At 35.7% G+C, this 14,813-nt stretch overlaps 3 protein-coding genes across 4 annotated transcripts; 2 read left to right on the forward strand and 1 right to left on the reverse strand.

Moving 5' to 3' along the window:
• Window positions 1-1,345: 1,345 nt before the first annotated feature.
• orai1b (ORAI calcium release-activated calcium modulator 1b) lies at window positions 1,346-6,997 on the forward strand. The gene is made up of 2 exons (XM_026220195.1): window positions 1,346-1,617; window positions 4,633-6,997. The coding sequence occupies exons 1-2, from the start codon at window positions 1,498-1,500 to the stop codon at window positions 5,179-5,181; spliced, it is 669 nt and encodes a 222-aa protein (XP_026075980.1). The 5' UTR covers window positions 1,346-1,497; the 3' UTR covers window positions 5,182-6,997.
• A 1-nt stretch (window position 6,998) lies between these two features.
• On the reverse strand, window positions 6,999-9,446 carry morn3 (MORN repeat containing 3). Of its 2 annotated transcripts, none has more exons than XM_026220194.1 (6): window positions 9,368-9,446; window positions 8,969-9,114; window positions 8,565-8,722; window positions 8,333-8,492; window positions 7,312-7,496; window positions 6,999-7,151 (listed from the first exon to the last, which is right to left on the reverse strand). In XM_026220194.1, exons 2-6 carry the CDS (start codon window positions 9,111-9,113, stop codon window positions 7,029-7,031), a joined length of 771 nt encoding a protein of 256 aa, XP_026075979.1. In that variant the 5' UTR covers window position 9,114; window positions 9,368-9,446; the 3' UTR covers window positions 6,999-7,028. The 2 variants fall into 2 exon arrangements, with proteins under 2 accessions (XP_026075979.1, XP_026075978.1); XM_026220193.1 differs by having other exon boundaries at window positions 9,278-9,400.
• A 67-nt stretch (window positions 9,447-9,513) lies between these two features.
• LOC113054560 (transmembrane protein 120B-like) lies at window positions 9,514-14,419 on the forward strand. Its single transcript, XM_026220192.1, has 12 exons — window positions 9,514-9,647; window positions 10,509-10,627; window positions 10,718-10,834; window positions 10,933-10,992; window positions 11,076-11,171; window positions 11,249-11,338; window positions 12,002-12,067; window positions 12,166-12,227; window positions 12,302-12,394; window positions 12,528-12,592; window positions 13,015-13,083; window positions 13,182-14,419. The coding sequence occupies exons 1-12, from the start codon at window positions 9,585-9,587 to the stop codon at window positions 13,293-13,295; spliced, it is 1,014 nt and encodes a 337-aa protein (XP_026075977.1). The 5' UTR covers window positions 9,514-9,584; the 3' UTR covers window positions 13,296-14,419.
• The last annotated feature ends 394 nt before the right edge of the window (window positions 14,420-14,813 follow it).

Consider the following 14,813-nt stretch of genomic DNA (forward strand, 5'->3'; position numbering starts at 1 on the left):
CTATAAGGTGCTTTTTGACGCTTCGATGGAAAACATTGCATAGTTGTTTTGCATAGTTTGTCCAATGTTTTTTTTCTTTTAAGTAAGTTTTATTTTCATTGTATAAAAATACATTTAGAATTCATTTAGCATTCCATTTTGAGACTTTTGGCCCCATCCACCTTCCTTAATAAACTAAGTACGAACCATTTTTGTGTATAGTGCACCGCGTGACATCACAGTCAAGAGAATCAAAACATTACATGCACGTAATGCGGATTGTGTTTATGAGGGGCCTAAACAATATGCAATTTTTTTTCTGAGGAATTATCCAAATTGTTTGTTGGGGGGTTACACATAGGAATTGTTTTTTTTTTTTTTGGAAGCCGGAATTGCTCCTTCTTTCTTCTGTTTGGAATGCACGCTCTGCAGTTGCTAAACTCATGCATGTGTGCTTCGACAACACCGTAATACTGCGACAATATCTGAATATTTACTACCGTTTGCCCATTCTAATATTAAAAACCCACAAGTTATAGCCTTAGTTACAATAGAAATAGATATGTATGACCGATTCTCTTTAAATAAAGAATTATTTGGGGCATTAAATGAAAAAGTGTAAGATTTATAATAGATTATTATTAGCCTAATAGTAGTAGTAGCAATTAGTAACAATTATTGTTATCATTGTTTATTTATTATTTACTAATTACTTTAACAAGCTAATGGTGACCAAGTTGACATCAAAATGTGCATATTTGCTAATATAGTAAGAAGATATTTTTATCCTCATGACAAATAAAAATATAAAAGTTTAATTAACTAAAATGTATTTAAAGATTTTTTAATGAAAAAGTTTTTTATCAAAATGTGCATATTTGTTCAACTTAAATATTTAGTGTTAATTGAAATTATGAAATTAAAAAAGTGAATATTTGCTAATAAGCTGTAATTGTTCAAATAGGATAAACAAAAATACATACAGACAAATTATATATATATATATATGTTAACTAAAATAAAGTTCTATTTTTACGGGAAAAATTTGTTTGGTCAAAATGTGCATATTAGCTAATATAGCAAGGAGAAAAGAAAATGCTTCCTCTTGGCAAAGTAAAATTTCTTGTTGATGTATTTAGAAAAAGGGTAAGATAGTAATATTTAATACAATTTTATATACATATGAAATTAATGTTTTTGAAATAGCCATTTACAAATAAATGTACAAAAAAATATATCATATATCACTTTCTTTAAAAAAAAATATATCATATATTTTTTTTTAAGAAAGTGTACAAAATGTACATCGATTCTGTTATGTTCACACACTAATAAGTGTGTAAACAAATGTGTTGTCGCGAAGGCTTGTGGGTAATGCCTTCAGGATGCATCCAGTTTCACTTGAACAAGCCAGCTGACTGTCTCGTTCAGGCGTAGCGCTGGAGATTCACCATTAACCCAGCGCAATGCTTCGGTTCAGCTGAATCTCTCGGATAGTTTCTCAGAACCTCTGCTCAGATGAACATGAGTCGGAACGAGCATTCGCTGCAGGCTCTGTCCTGGAGAAAGCTTTACCTAAGCAGAGCCAAACTCAAAGCGTCCAGTCGCACGTCTGCTCTTTTATCCGGTTTCGCAATGGTGAGTTGGTTTTCGTGTCTGTTTCTTTAGTGCTGTGCACGTTCGGTTTGCACCGGCTGTATAAACACCGAGTTGTTAAAGAGAAAGTGCGTTTAATAATGTTGTGTAAGTTTAAGCGAATATTTTGGCTTCAAAAGGCGCACGACTCGTTGTTTTTTATGCATCTGCAAACACAGCCACATTTGTTTAGCTTGTGCTAATGTTCAACTATATACTGTACATATATTCATGATTGCAGTTTTTACTTAGTAATGTTATTAAAGAGCAACACACTACTGGATATTACCCGGATGCAGCCAAGCCTCAACTTCTTGATTCGTCCACTGCAGTGCACTTTAATTCGTTGCCAAACCGATTCCTAAGAAATCTTACAATCTGCACACGTCCAACTTTAAATTAACATCTTAATCCTCTTTAAACCTAAATGCACATTTTGTTTCATGTAAATATTCTTAATTTAAAAAAAAATAAAAAAAATATTTTAAATAAAAAAAAAGTATATATTTTTTATTGTTTATAGCACTTCCCAGGTAGATAGATGAATAAAATTGTTTTTTTATAATATAAATTAGTTTTAGATACACACTCACTCACGTGTGTGTGTGTGTGTATATATATATATATATATATATATATATATATATATATATTAGGGATGTCAACGATTAATCGATGATCGATTAATTGTCGATAAGAGATGCAATCGATTAAGGCTGTCGATGGTCGGTTAACCGATTCAATGTTGGGCTGCGTGCGGCTCATGCGCACTCAACACGTGCGAGCGGCTGTGAGTGACGGTGACGATATATAAAAGCATCATCATTCATTCACAATGTACAAATTAAGCTTTTAATGTGATTTAAACTTTAAAGTACATTAAAATAGAAACAACATAAAAGTTCTTCAACATTAAAAGCAATAGAAATGTAGTTACTAATCATTTCATCAGATAACTGTTTTATATCGTGCGCTTTGCAGGGCTGCGGGACACAGTGACAGGACAGGTAGTCTATTCATTCCTACAACTTGTTAATTCATTCCTACGAATTATAAATGTGGCAATTGTCCACGTTTCATTAATTTTGTTCCCTAAATAACCCATGATTTAAGTGAAATAAGGGAACAAATTAATAAATCGAACGAATTCTTAATTCATGAAATCTTCAATTTCCCTTCCCATGTTTACCACAGTAAGAGATGCGAAAACAGTTATTAAAAGCGAAAGATAATAAAATAAACCTGGGAAATTATAGGGTTAGACTATGAAGATTTAGGAAAAGAAACAATGCCTAAATATACTGAATTTGTGGAAATTCGTGACCAACCGGCAAACCAGAACAAAGCCGCGTAAATGAAGACTGGGGTCCAAAAGCATGGTCTAACATTTTCCAGTTAACCTATTATTCCTCTAATAAACAAAGCTTTTATACCACACTTGTCATAATCAGATCTTATCATTTCTAAATAAATAATTGCTGGATTCAAAACAGCGATTAATAGGCGCTGTGACCGACACATTCCTGGAGCATTCACTGCTGTCACTAAACGATGACGCCGAGCATCGTTCACAAGTTTCTGCATGGACCTGACTAGGGCACAGGTTCTAAGCCCTGGGACAAAATGGGATGCTTTAAGGAAAATTTATAGCCTACTAAGTAATAGGCCCAACATAAAAATAACAATTTGTTTTCATGTTTTTTTTTTTTTTTTAAATAGGCTATGCGAAATATATCCGACGTAAATAATTAAGATTAACGGATTTAAAACAGAAGTCTGGGCGCTCCATAAGTTCACAAAAAAAAAAAAAAAAAAAAAAGGATGACAACGCATTCTGTTTGTTTGCTTTATATTACAGGAGCACAAATCTTCTGTTTTTATTGTGAGTGTGCACAAATGAAAGTAAACACTTTTGCGGAAAATATATATATTTTTCTTCTGTCTCAGCTGTTTCGATCGCCCCGGAGCCTGCTGCACACGTATATTCTAGCGATTCAAACTTACATCGCAGTCTGTTCATTATCAAAATAAAATAGTCAAATAAACATTTAAAAGGTTACACTGGTCAGTTTAAATAGACCGTAGTATACCGGTCCACTCTGCTGTTATGCCAAGGACGTTTTTGCTCATAGGATGATCTTTTCCGTCTATATGCGAATGCGTGTTAAGTACAAGCCTAGTTTACATTATAAATAATAGTTTAACATTCAAATACATTGCGAATATGGAAACATTTCGATTTGTGCCGAATGAGACATGAGCAATAACCTCCAAATAAATCTAGCCAAAGTCGCGCTCGCTCATCCTCGTGTGCACGCATGCACTGTCACGATCTAATGCGCTGTATGCCGGATTTTTAAAAATCTGACATTTTCTAGGACAGAATCCAGCAGGATCAAATTAATGTGAGCAACAGTGTTTTGGTGCAGCAGCGCCGATGTAGTTCACTTAATGTGCAGCGCAGTCACACGCGCTCCACATTTCGGATAATTTTATTTTAAATACAATAATATCAGTTGAAAACATTGCAATTGTGCTTTAAAATACAACAACGAGCACCACAAAACCATTTAAAGAGGCGCGTTCAGCGTTCTCCGTGCGGGATTGGAAACTGTCAACAAAGTAAAATGACCTCAAAAGTATGGCGCGCTCTCTTCATTTTATCAAATGATCATAATCGCATCTATTCATTTTATAATCCTGCTACTAGCATTTTATTCAGACTAAAACCTCTTTAATTCAAGTGAGAAAGCGTTTTGAGTGTGTGTGTGGCTTTTGCACATCCTGTCATACCGCTGACTGCGTGCCTGCAATAGACGCATTTTGCAGTATTATGGTTAACGATTAATCGATTAATTGATCGTTAATTTAAACGACGATCGATCATGGAAATAATCGAAATTTGACATCCCTAATATATATATATATATATATCTCATTATAATGACTGAAATTACAGTACAATATTTGTTGGGTTCGAAGACTGTATTTTACCTGTGTTTTCTTTCCATTCAACAGGTGGCCATGGTGGAAGTACAGCTGGACACCAATCACGACTATCCACCAGGACTGCTGATCACTTTCAGTGCTTGCACCACTGTGTTGGTGGCCGTCCACCTGTTTGCCCTCATGGTGAGCACCTGCATTCTCCCCAACATCGAAGCGGTCAGCAACGTGCACAACCTCAACTCTGTGAAGGAGTCTCCTCACGAGAGAATGCATCGCCACATCGAGCTGGCCTGGGCTTTTTCCACAGTCATTGGAACATTGCTCTTCCTGGCCGAGGTGGTCCTGCTGTGCTGGGTCAAGTTTTTACCCATTAAGCCGAAGGACCAGAAAAACGGTACTATATCTGCTGGGGTGGCCGCTGCGATCACGTCTACCTCCATCATGGTCCCTTTTGGCTTGGTTTTTATCGTCTTTGCTGTGCATTTCTACCGCTCACTGGTCAGCCACAAGACCGACAGGCAGTTTCGAGAGTTAGAAGAGTTGGAGGACTTACAGAATGAATTGGACAATCGAGGGGAGTTGTCTACGTTAAAGTCTCCCAGTTCTCTTTACCCCTAGTTTTGAGTTTGGGAAAGAGCTTCTGTTAATGTTCTAGCTTTGTCATGTATTGAAACACATCGTATTTTTGACCATTCGTATTGATCTATTTGTTGCATGTCGTCACCAAAACATCCAGTTTTATGTGTTGAGGATTTGTCCACTGTTTCTGCTGGATTTACTAATATCAGGCTGTTTTAAATATGGAAGCATGCACAGCATGTTTTATGGATGTTTTCTTTGTCTTTTTAAAAATGAACATTTTCTGAAACTGTACTCACCCTCAGGCCATCTAAGTAGATGAGTTTGTTTCTTCATCAGAACGGATTTGGAGAAATGTAGCATTACATCACTTGCTCACCAATGGATCCCCTACAGTGAATGGGTGCCATCAGAATGAGAGTCTGAACAGCTGATAAAAACATCACAATAATCCATTAAGACATTTTAAACAAAAAAATATGGCTAAATATGACTCCTCAATCCATAATATCGCTTTCTCCGGTGAAAAAGTTATCTCATCTGAATCAGGAGAGAAATATGCACAGAACAAAGTGCTGTTTACTAACAATTAAAAAATAAGTTGGTGGATTTTGGTGTGAGATGACTACAGGGGATGGACTTTATCACTGGATGAAGCATTATTATGAATTATGGAATGGTCGTTTAGCCAGAAGTGACAGTTTAAAGTGATTTGATGTTTTTATCTCATTCTGACGGCACCCATTCACTCCAGAGGATCCATGTAGCGATGAAATGTCTCTAATCTAAATTTCTTAAATCTGCTCCATACTCATCTACCGTTATATGAGTGGCCTAAGGTGAAGTAATTTTAAGCAATTTTTCATTTTTGGGTAAACTATTCTTTAAATTAATCACAGGGAAAATCCTTTATTTCAGTATGGCAGCTGTGCCAATTTTGTTACTTGCAAGGTTTTTATTTTCACACAAGGCAAGCTACATTCTTACAGACATGAGTGTGTATTATAACAACACTTTTTTTAAATACTGATCAGAGGCTGTGTTTGAAGTTATTACAGTACAGGGGACACTTTAATGTCCACTTGACCAAATAATTTTGATGTTTTCTGATTCAGGGCTTTGCTGTTGAACAGCTGAATCAAAAGCAGAAATCATAGTCTTATTCAAACTCCTTTGCCTTCCTAAATGAACCCCCTGAATGAGCACATCTTAGTAGAAACAAAGGCACTTTATCAACATGTTTGTCTGACCTTTTTTGGTAGTATTTGAAACCGCTTCCCATTAAAGGGGCCTCTGTTCAGTCTGAAGGTGGATGGAAGTGATTAGAGCCATCACGGCTAAAGAACTGGCAGGATTGTGAGATTATGCTAGCAAACACATTTTAATAAAGTGTTTATTAAGCAGAGGACTGTTTAAGCATGTAGTTACATCAGTAGCATCGACGAAAATGATTAAAACAACATTAAATTAATATGTTCAGTATTGCCAAATTGAAATACAAATACATTGAAATACATTGAAATTTTTTTTTTCTTTTCAGAAGTATGTGAAATAATATCCATCTTGTGCAAACATCTTGTGTAAAGTTTGATTAAGAAGTTCTTTATATTAATGCACAGCATGTGCTGGAATTTAAAAACCCACAGTTTTCTACATTTTAATTAAAGTCTTAAGCAGACCAACTTCAACCAAACACCTATTTGTGTTCTTTTTTATCATGCATGACATGCAATTCTTGACAAAATAAAATCTTGCCATTTTGTTCAATACTAGTAGATGCAGAATGTACCAACAGTTTTTATGTACTGTGTGATTTTATTGTGCGTGAGGGGTTGATAAAACATATTTCACTGCACTCGTCTGCCTTTTTTGATTTCAGGATATTGTCAAGGTACATATTGCCTAGCAACCATGTGACTTGGAATCGTGGTCTCTGTTGATTTCTCCTTGTCCTCAGTGAAATATGCTTGTGCCTCCATCAGCACAGCCTGTGAATCCTGTAGGCAAACCTTTGGACATAAAGCAGAGTTGTAATTCCACAGCATTTCTGAATCTGCATTTGGTAACAAAAAACCATGCAAAATTACGAAACATTAGGAACCTATGACTGAAGGCTTGTATCAAAATGGAAATCATGCAAATGAGCAAACATCAGCGTTAATCATTTACCTTGGGAATTGGATACACTGTTGGTCTAAATGCTGCTTCTCTCTCAAAATCAAACATGGTTCCACACTTAGCAACACCGTCAACCCAAAAGCCTTCGTACAGCTGACCTCTGTCCAGGTAGTAGAACTTGCCGTGTCCGTTTTTCTGTCCGTCACTCCAGGTGCCCACAAACCTGTTTCCATTAGCTTTGCAAAAAAAAGATAAAAATGTGTGGATCATAACTCTCTGCAAGAAGAAATTGAAGCCAATTTAAGACCACTAAGATTATTTGCATTACATCATTGTTTTAATTAAGAAAATTTTACCCCAAATTCTCATTACCATTAATACAAAAAATATTATTACTATCATTTATATATAATAAATGTATTATATAACAAATTTCATGATAAATAAAATTATATTATTATTTATCATATGCAAATACCAAAGTACCATAATGCAAAAAAATGGATACAGTAGGTATTGATAATTTTACACACACACACACACACACACACACACACACATATATATATATATATATATATATATATATATATATATATATATTTTTTTTTTTTTTTTTTGGTTTAAAGCACTATATAAATAAAGGTGATATATATATATATATATGTATGTGTGTGTTTAATTATTTATTTAATTTTTGAATTATTACCATCATCTATAATCTATTCTATCGTATATATATATATATATATATATATATATATATATATATATATATATATATATATATATATATATATATATATATATATATTACAAGTGTTCCTAGTGTTCCTGTAGCTCACTTGGTAGAGCATTGCGTACCAAGCCCAAGGTTGTGGGTTCGATTCCCTGGGAACACATGATAGGTAAAAATTGATAGCCTTTATATACACACACACACACATACACACACACATCAGTAGTGTCTGTGGTAATGATTTTCAGATTATTTTCTTCTGTATACAGAAGATGTTTTAGTGAGATCCACCATGCAGGCTGGCTCATTTGCTAACTTGTTTTTAGTCCGTACCTAGCAGAAGCAAACCCTGTCCATGATGTTTGTCCTTCAGCCACTCTCCCTCATACAGCTCCCCGTTCTCATACTGCATCCGTCCCCATCCACTCCTCTGATCTTCCTTCCACTGCCCCTCATAGAACGCAGATGGACTGTAGAAATACGTCCCGGCACCCTTTGAACGAAAGGCTGATGATGTATTTGTGGAAACTATAGACCATATGATGGCAAAGTGTTTGATACTTACTTCCTTCTTGTCATTCCGCCAAGAACCAACATAAACTCTCACATACTCTTTGGTCTCCGGGTCAGTCTTGCTCAGGGTTCCATAGCCTTCTCTCTTTCCACACCTCCAGTCCCCGTCATAGATCAGTCCTGTTTTCTTCCAAACCTGTGCTCCTTTTCCTTATCAGAGTAAAAGCTATGTTCAGGAACATTTTGTTAATGGAGGGAAAATCTTTCTGCCAGATCGAGCTTTGATAAGCAGCGTTTCCAAGGAACAAATAATGTAATCTGCAGAACACATCTACATAACAAAGTAAATTAAATTAATGCTTGTCCATTAAAATTGCCAGGCTTCTTACTGTGATAATCAAGGCATAGAATGTATAAAAACATGCCATTAAATATTCAATTCAAAATAAATATTACCATGTTTCTTATTATCCATCCACTCGCCTGTGTATTGATCTCCGTTGACAGAATACACAGTGTGATGCGGCCCACATTTTTGGGCCTTTTTGTCCCAAAGTTTTACAAGAGGTTCTGTAGTCTGGGGTCTTTTCAAGAAGGGCATACTGTACATAAAAAAGACTATTATCATTAAAATATTATTAGCTTGAACATGCAAGCACTAAAGTACTTTGTGTAGGTAGTTTCTGCACTTAAAAACTGTAAATACAATAAAAGTTGAGTAAGGTAATCATAAAGTAGGTTTATTAGCACCTGCTCTGACCTTACCTGTGACCAAATTCACCATCCAAATCACTTAAAACAAACAAAATAATTATATTTAAACTGCAATAGTCAAACAGCTCGATCTCGACTGACCTGTGAAAATAATTCGTGTACGGTATCCTAGCAACAAGCCTTCAGGCTTGACCAAAAGACTCACTGACGCTCCCAGTCGTTAGGTGGCGACGTCATCCTTGGAATCTTACGCTGTCCTGTGATTGGTGGACGGGTGAAGAAGCGGTGCTGATATAAATAGCTAGAGCGCCAACTAGCGGCAGTTCGCGGCAGAGCAGCGCCAGTACAGACGGGTACAATGTCACTAGAGAGATGTCAAAGTGAATGGACAGAAATAGAGGAAGAATATCAGCAATTACAGGTTTGAACTGAACGGATATGTTTTATATTAGTGCTCCGACAGACGAAAGATGAATCTTGTGTTAGTAAGGAAGAAAATGTGTCTGTTTTGGATGTTTATGACGCGGCTAACAGGCTTTAGCTCATCAGATTAACTTAACTGTTTTTCTTTTGTTACTGTTAACTGTACCGGCATCAGTTCTCAAAAAAACATATATTCGTTTATATGTTTTTTTCTTTTAATAAATTTGGTGTGTTAGTAGAGTAGATCTGATAATGACTCACGAATTTAACTGGTTAAACCATGTTGGATGTTAACCACGAGTTGTTACTCAACTGTAAAAATGATCGTATAATCGATTCGTGATGGACTCTTTAGATCATTAAAGAATGGCGAAGCTCTAGACAGTGAAGTTCATGAAGCTACAGGGGTTTGAATACTACTAAAAAAGTGCTTTTTTAGGGCATGATACCATGGTTATACACTTTTTTTTTTTTTTTTCTTTTTTTTTTAATAGGCTACTTACCATGGTAGTACCCTGGTATTTTTTTAATTACCCTGGAGTATCATGTAAAAACCTTAAGTAAAAATATTCAGTACTATGGTACAAATCAAAAAACCTTAGTATAATTTAACCATGTAAATACCACTGTAGCTGAATATGGTAGTCATTCAGTATTCATCACCACTCAGCTGTCATCTATTACTGAACCTGGTTAGAGTTGATCGAAAGGATTGGACCATGTTTAAAATGCTCTTCTCATGTTCAAAATGCCTTAAAATGGAGCATCCAGAGGATGCCACGTGCCCATTGAGAGGTCATGCATGTATTAGGAAATGATTCTGATTTTATTTTGACTTCCAGTTTGTTTTGTGTTTTAGGAAACACACAAAGTCTACAGACAGAAGCTGGAGGAGCTGACGAACCTGCAGGCGATATGCAGCAGTGCTATTAGCAAACAAAGAAAAGGCCTGAAAGACCTCAAGAATAACCTTCATAAGTATGAGCCGAGTTTCAGATGTTACTAAAGAGCTTGAGGACACATGCACAATGATGTAAACGGATCTTTTTTCTTTTTTGTTTAAAACAGGTGTAAGAAAACTCACGGTGAAAAAGAAACGGAGATAATAAATGACCTGCAGGTCCAAATTAAAGAAAGGCAAAATGTCTTTTTTGAAATGGAGTCCTATTTGCCAAAGAAAAATGGGTGGGTTTTAGTTCTTCCTTCTGAATGTGTTATTTAGAATACCACAGTTGTAAGGTTTTGTTTTGAGGCTTTTCTACTTTACTATTGTCTTCTTTCAGATTGTACTTAAATTTAGTACTTGGAAATGTGAATGTCACGCTCCTCAGCAACCAAGCCAAGTGAGTCAGATGTGAGCATGTCCATTGAGCAGAGAGAGATTTCCCAAAACAAAATTGCTGAAATTGCAAAATTTACTCAACAGGTTTGCGTACAAAGATGAATATGAGAAGTTCAAACTTTATATGACTATAATACTTATGTTTGGAGCCGTCACCTGCCTCTTCCTTTTCAATTACCGGTAAGATGAGAGATCTGAATAATTGAATGTTATTAATTAAATGTAATGTTATTAATAATTTAACGTCCCGTTCACAGGGTTACAGATGAAATCTTCAACTTTTTATTAGTGTGGTATTATTGCACATTGACAATAAGAGAGAGTATCCTCATGAGCAATGGGTCACGGTGAGTTCAGTTTAAAATACATCTGATCAGTGTTATGACTTAGTGGTTTGGTGTTGTGCTATTGGGAGATTCAAGTTTGAATCTATTTTCCCAGTATTGTCCTGGCCTCTATCTATTCTACCAGTTAACAATGTGTTTTGGGGCAAAATGTTTAAAATAAATGAAAATGAACTTTGATTGTATTATTTCATTTGGTTGGTTGTAGTATTTTATATTTATCTGACCATTTTTATAGCATTTAGGTTGATATATATATTTGGTTGTGGTATTTTGTTAGTTTTTTTTTTTTTGTAGCTTTTTGTTCTGTTTATTTATTTGGTTGTGGTATTTTAGTTGTATTTATTTTTGTTTATTTATTTTAGGAGTATTTTGTTTGTTTTTAGCACGTTGTTCTGTTTTATATATTCATTTGTAGCATTTTTATTTATTCATTTATTTAATTGCAGTATTTTGTTTGTTTTTACTTATTTTGTTGTGGTATATTTATTATTTATATTTTTGTGTGTTTATTTGTTTGTAGCACTTTGTTTTTTCTGTTGATTTATTTGGCTGCGGTATTTTATTATCTTGTTAGTTTGTCTGGCTCTGATTATTTTATTTATTTGGCTGTTTTTGTTTATTTCAATGATTATGATTTACGGTGCATTTATTATCTCTTACTAGGATTAAAGGATGGTGGGTGTCACATCACTACGTCTCAACCTTTTTATCAGGTGTTATGTTGACGTGGTAAGTGTTTCGGCCACAAATCAAATAATGTAATACAATTTTTTTTTTTTAATCACCGGCTTGTATTTCATCACTACTCTCTGTTCCTGTCTTTTAAGGCCAGAAGGTCCAATGTATCAAATGTTCAGAAGTCAGTTCCTGGCTTTCTCCATCTATCAGAGTGAGTATAAGCGATGTATTCTTTATTTGTCTTTTGTTTGTTGTTTAATGTGATGGTTTGTGTTTCTCTGGCAGGTTGTGTGCAGTTTCTTCAGTATTATTATCAGAGTGGCTGCTTGTATCGGTTACGTGCTCTGGGGGAAAGAAACCAGCTGGACCTGACAGTGGGTAGGAATTGTGTCTTTGATTTGAATCCTGGGAGAAATGTTGATCTGGATGATGTCATAGTTTCATAGCTGCAGATGTTACAAGTTTGGCCTGAAATCAGACCCCAGACCGACCTCTTGTGTTACTCTTACAGAGGGCTTTCAGTCGTGGATGTGGAGAGGGCTTACATTCCTCCTTCCGTTTCTTTTCTTTGGCCATGTGAGTACCAGCATTTAACTTCTGCCTTTCATTTTATGTTGATTTATCATGCAACCTTACAGTCGTCTTAAAACGTTTGTCTGTGAAAATTGTCATGCATTTGACAGTGTAACATCTACCATATAACTGTGTGTATTATTCGTTTTTTTTTTTCAAGAAATCAAGACCTCTGTTTTGCAAAGACATTAAATGGATCAAGAGGGACAGTAGAGACATTTATAATGATAGAAAAAAAATAAAAATAAAAATGTTAAAGAATCCTAAACAGTTTCCACAAAAATATGAAGTTTGCAACAATATAAGAGCTGTTTCTTGAGTAGTAAATCAGCATATTAGAAGGACTTCTGTAGGATATAATATTGAAGACTGGAGTAATGATGCTGAAAAGAATAAGAGAATTGTGTTTTCTGTCCTCTGCTCAGTTTTGGCAGCTGTACAATGCTGTGAGTCTTTTCAAGTTGTCTGCCCGTGATGACTGCAAGGAATGGCAGGTAAAAAGAGCAGTAGAAGTTGTCATACATCACTATTAATGCTCAAAACCCCAAATATTAGCAAATAGATTTTTGCGCTTAAATGTTTTGTTTTCCAGGTGTTCATGTTGGCCTTGACGTTTCTTGTCCTGTTCTTGGGGAATTTCCTCATTACTCTGAAAGTGGTCCACCAGAAGCTTCAGAAGAACAAAGAAAAGGTTAAAAACAACTGACGAGACGCCAACTCGAAGAATTCATATGCTGCGAGGCCAGTGTGGATGACACAGAACTGAACTTCAAAACGCACAAAACTGTTTCGTCTATAGGAGTCGCGTCCCACAAGCTGTTTGGAGAGGGCCGGAGGTAGATGTTGACGTGTCCGCGAAATCGTTTCAGCAGCGGCAATGAAACCCAAGCTTTCGTGTCACGTTGCTCTATCGTCTGCCACGTTGCTTTTGCTTTTATTTGTGCAATCACAGCAATTAGAGGGTAATGTTTGGGCTAGAAGCCACTGACAACCTTCAGAGACTGTATACTTTTGTTTTGTTCTTGTGCATGAATCCGTTTACAATAAGCCACATTTAAAGTTTATGCAATGCCGCAGGAAGGCTGTGGAACTGTAGATGCTCAGTTCAATGCAACACCTCAAAGGGAGTTTTTTTTTTTTTTAAGGGTACATACGGATTAAAGTACTTGTTCACATTCAAGGCATTTTGGCTGAAACATATCCAAGATTTGTTTTTTTCACGATTTTATGTTACGTGTTTCTGGGAAAGCATTGATGCAATGCAACTTCAAGGGAAAGGTGTGTTAGGCATGTTGTGGCTTGTTAGTACAGTGCTTGAGCAAGGCCAAACTCTTGAATTAAAGAAATAGTTCACCCAAAAATGACCTTTGATTAGAATTTACACAACATCAGGCCATCCAAGATGTAGATGAGTACTGACAGAAGTTGCATTTGGTTCCTGGATGACTTGTTTGCCTCAATGCTCTCCTTTGCCTGTTCACACCTGGTTTAGTTTAGCCTAGAACCCAAGTGTTACAAGTTGTTTGCAATTTCACAGGCTCAGTGAACTCTACCTGAAGCAAAAACCTGTAATTAAACGCCATTTCCCATGTTGGGAAATGCTTTATTGCACAATTAACCACTGCGTAAATCGTGTGTAATAGTAGTCACTCTTCACGGTGTGATTTTGTAAATGTTTTGTGTTGAAAGAATAACTGCACTTTTTGCTTGAACATAAAATAAGCCTACAGACTGGAGGAAAATAAGTTTTCCAAAAGGCCTTTTAGATATTAAGTTGGATTTCTCTTGCCCTTCCGTTGCTGCTGAGCAAATAAATTGAATCTGATGCAATCTGTGTGGAAATCTGTTACTTAGGTCTTCACCCCTAGATGGAGCAAGAGTGAAGCATGTGCTTCTACTTGGGGCTTGTAGGTGACATAAAGGTGTTTATAAATAAGTGATTCGATTTATTATTTACTCGTTTACAACGCCCTGTGTAGTCTGGTGTTTAGCTATAATTATTTTGTCCAATTTTAGAGATTAACTTAATGGTTACTGTTGTATGTGTTATTATATTAGTATTAGTTCCAATTATATCCGCTTTATGGAATACAATATATAAAATAAAAATAACCGTGGAAAGTAGCCTCAATGAAATTGTAAGTAAATTCATATTGATAATATTTTAATGCTGAAGTAGCATTTCAGTCTTCAGCTCAGCTTCGTGGCTGTGACACACGCAGTA

The sequence above is a fragment of the Carassius auratus genome, chromosome 35, assembly GCF_003368295.1.
Source record: "Carassius auratus strain Wakin chromosome 35, ASM336829v1, whole genome shotgun sequence".
Classification (NCBI taxonomy): domain Eukaryota; kingdom Metazoa; phylum Chordata; class Actinopteri; order Cypriniformes; family Cyprinidae; genus Carassius; species Carassius auratus.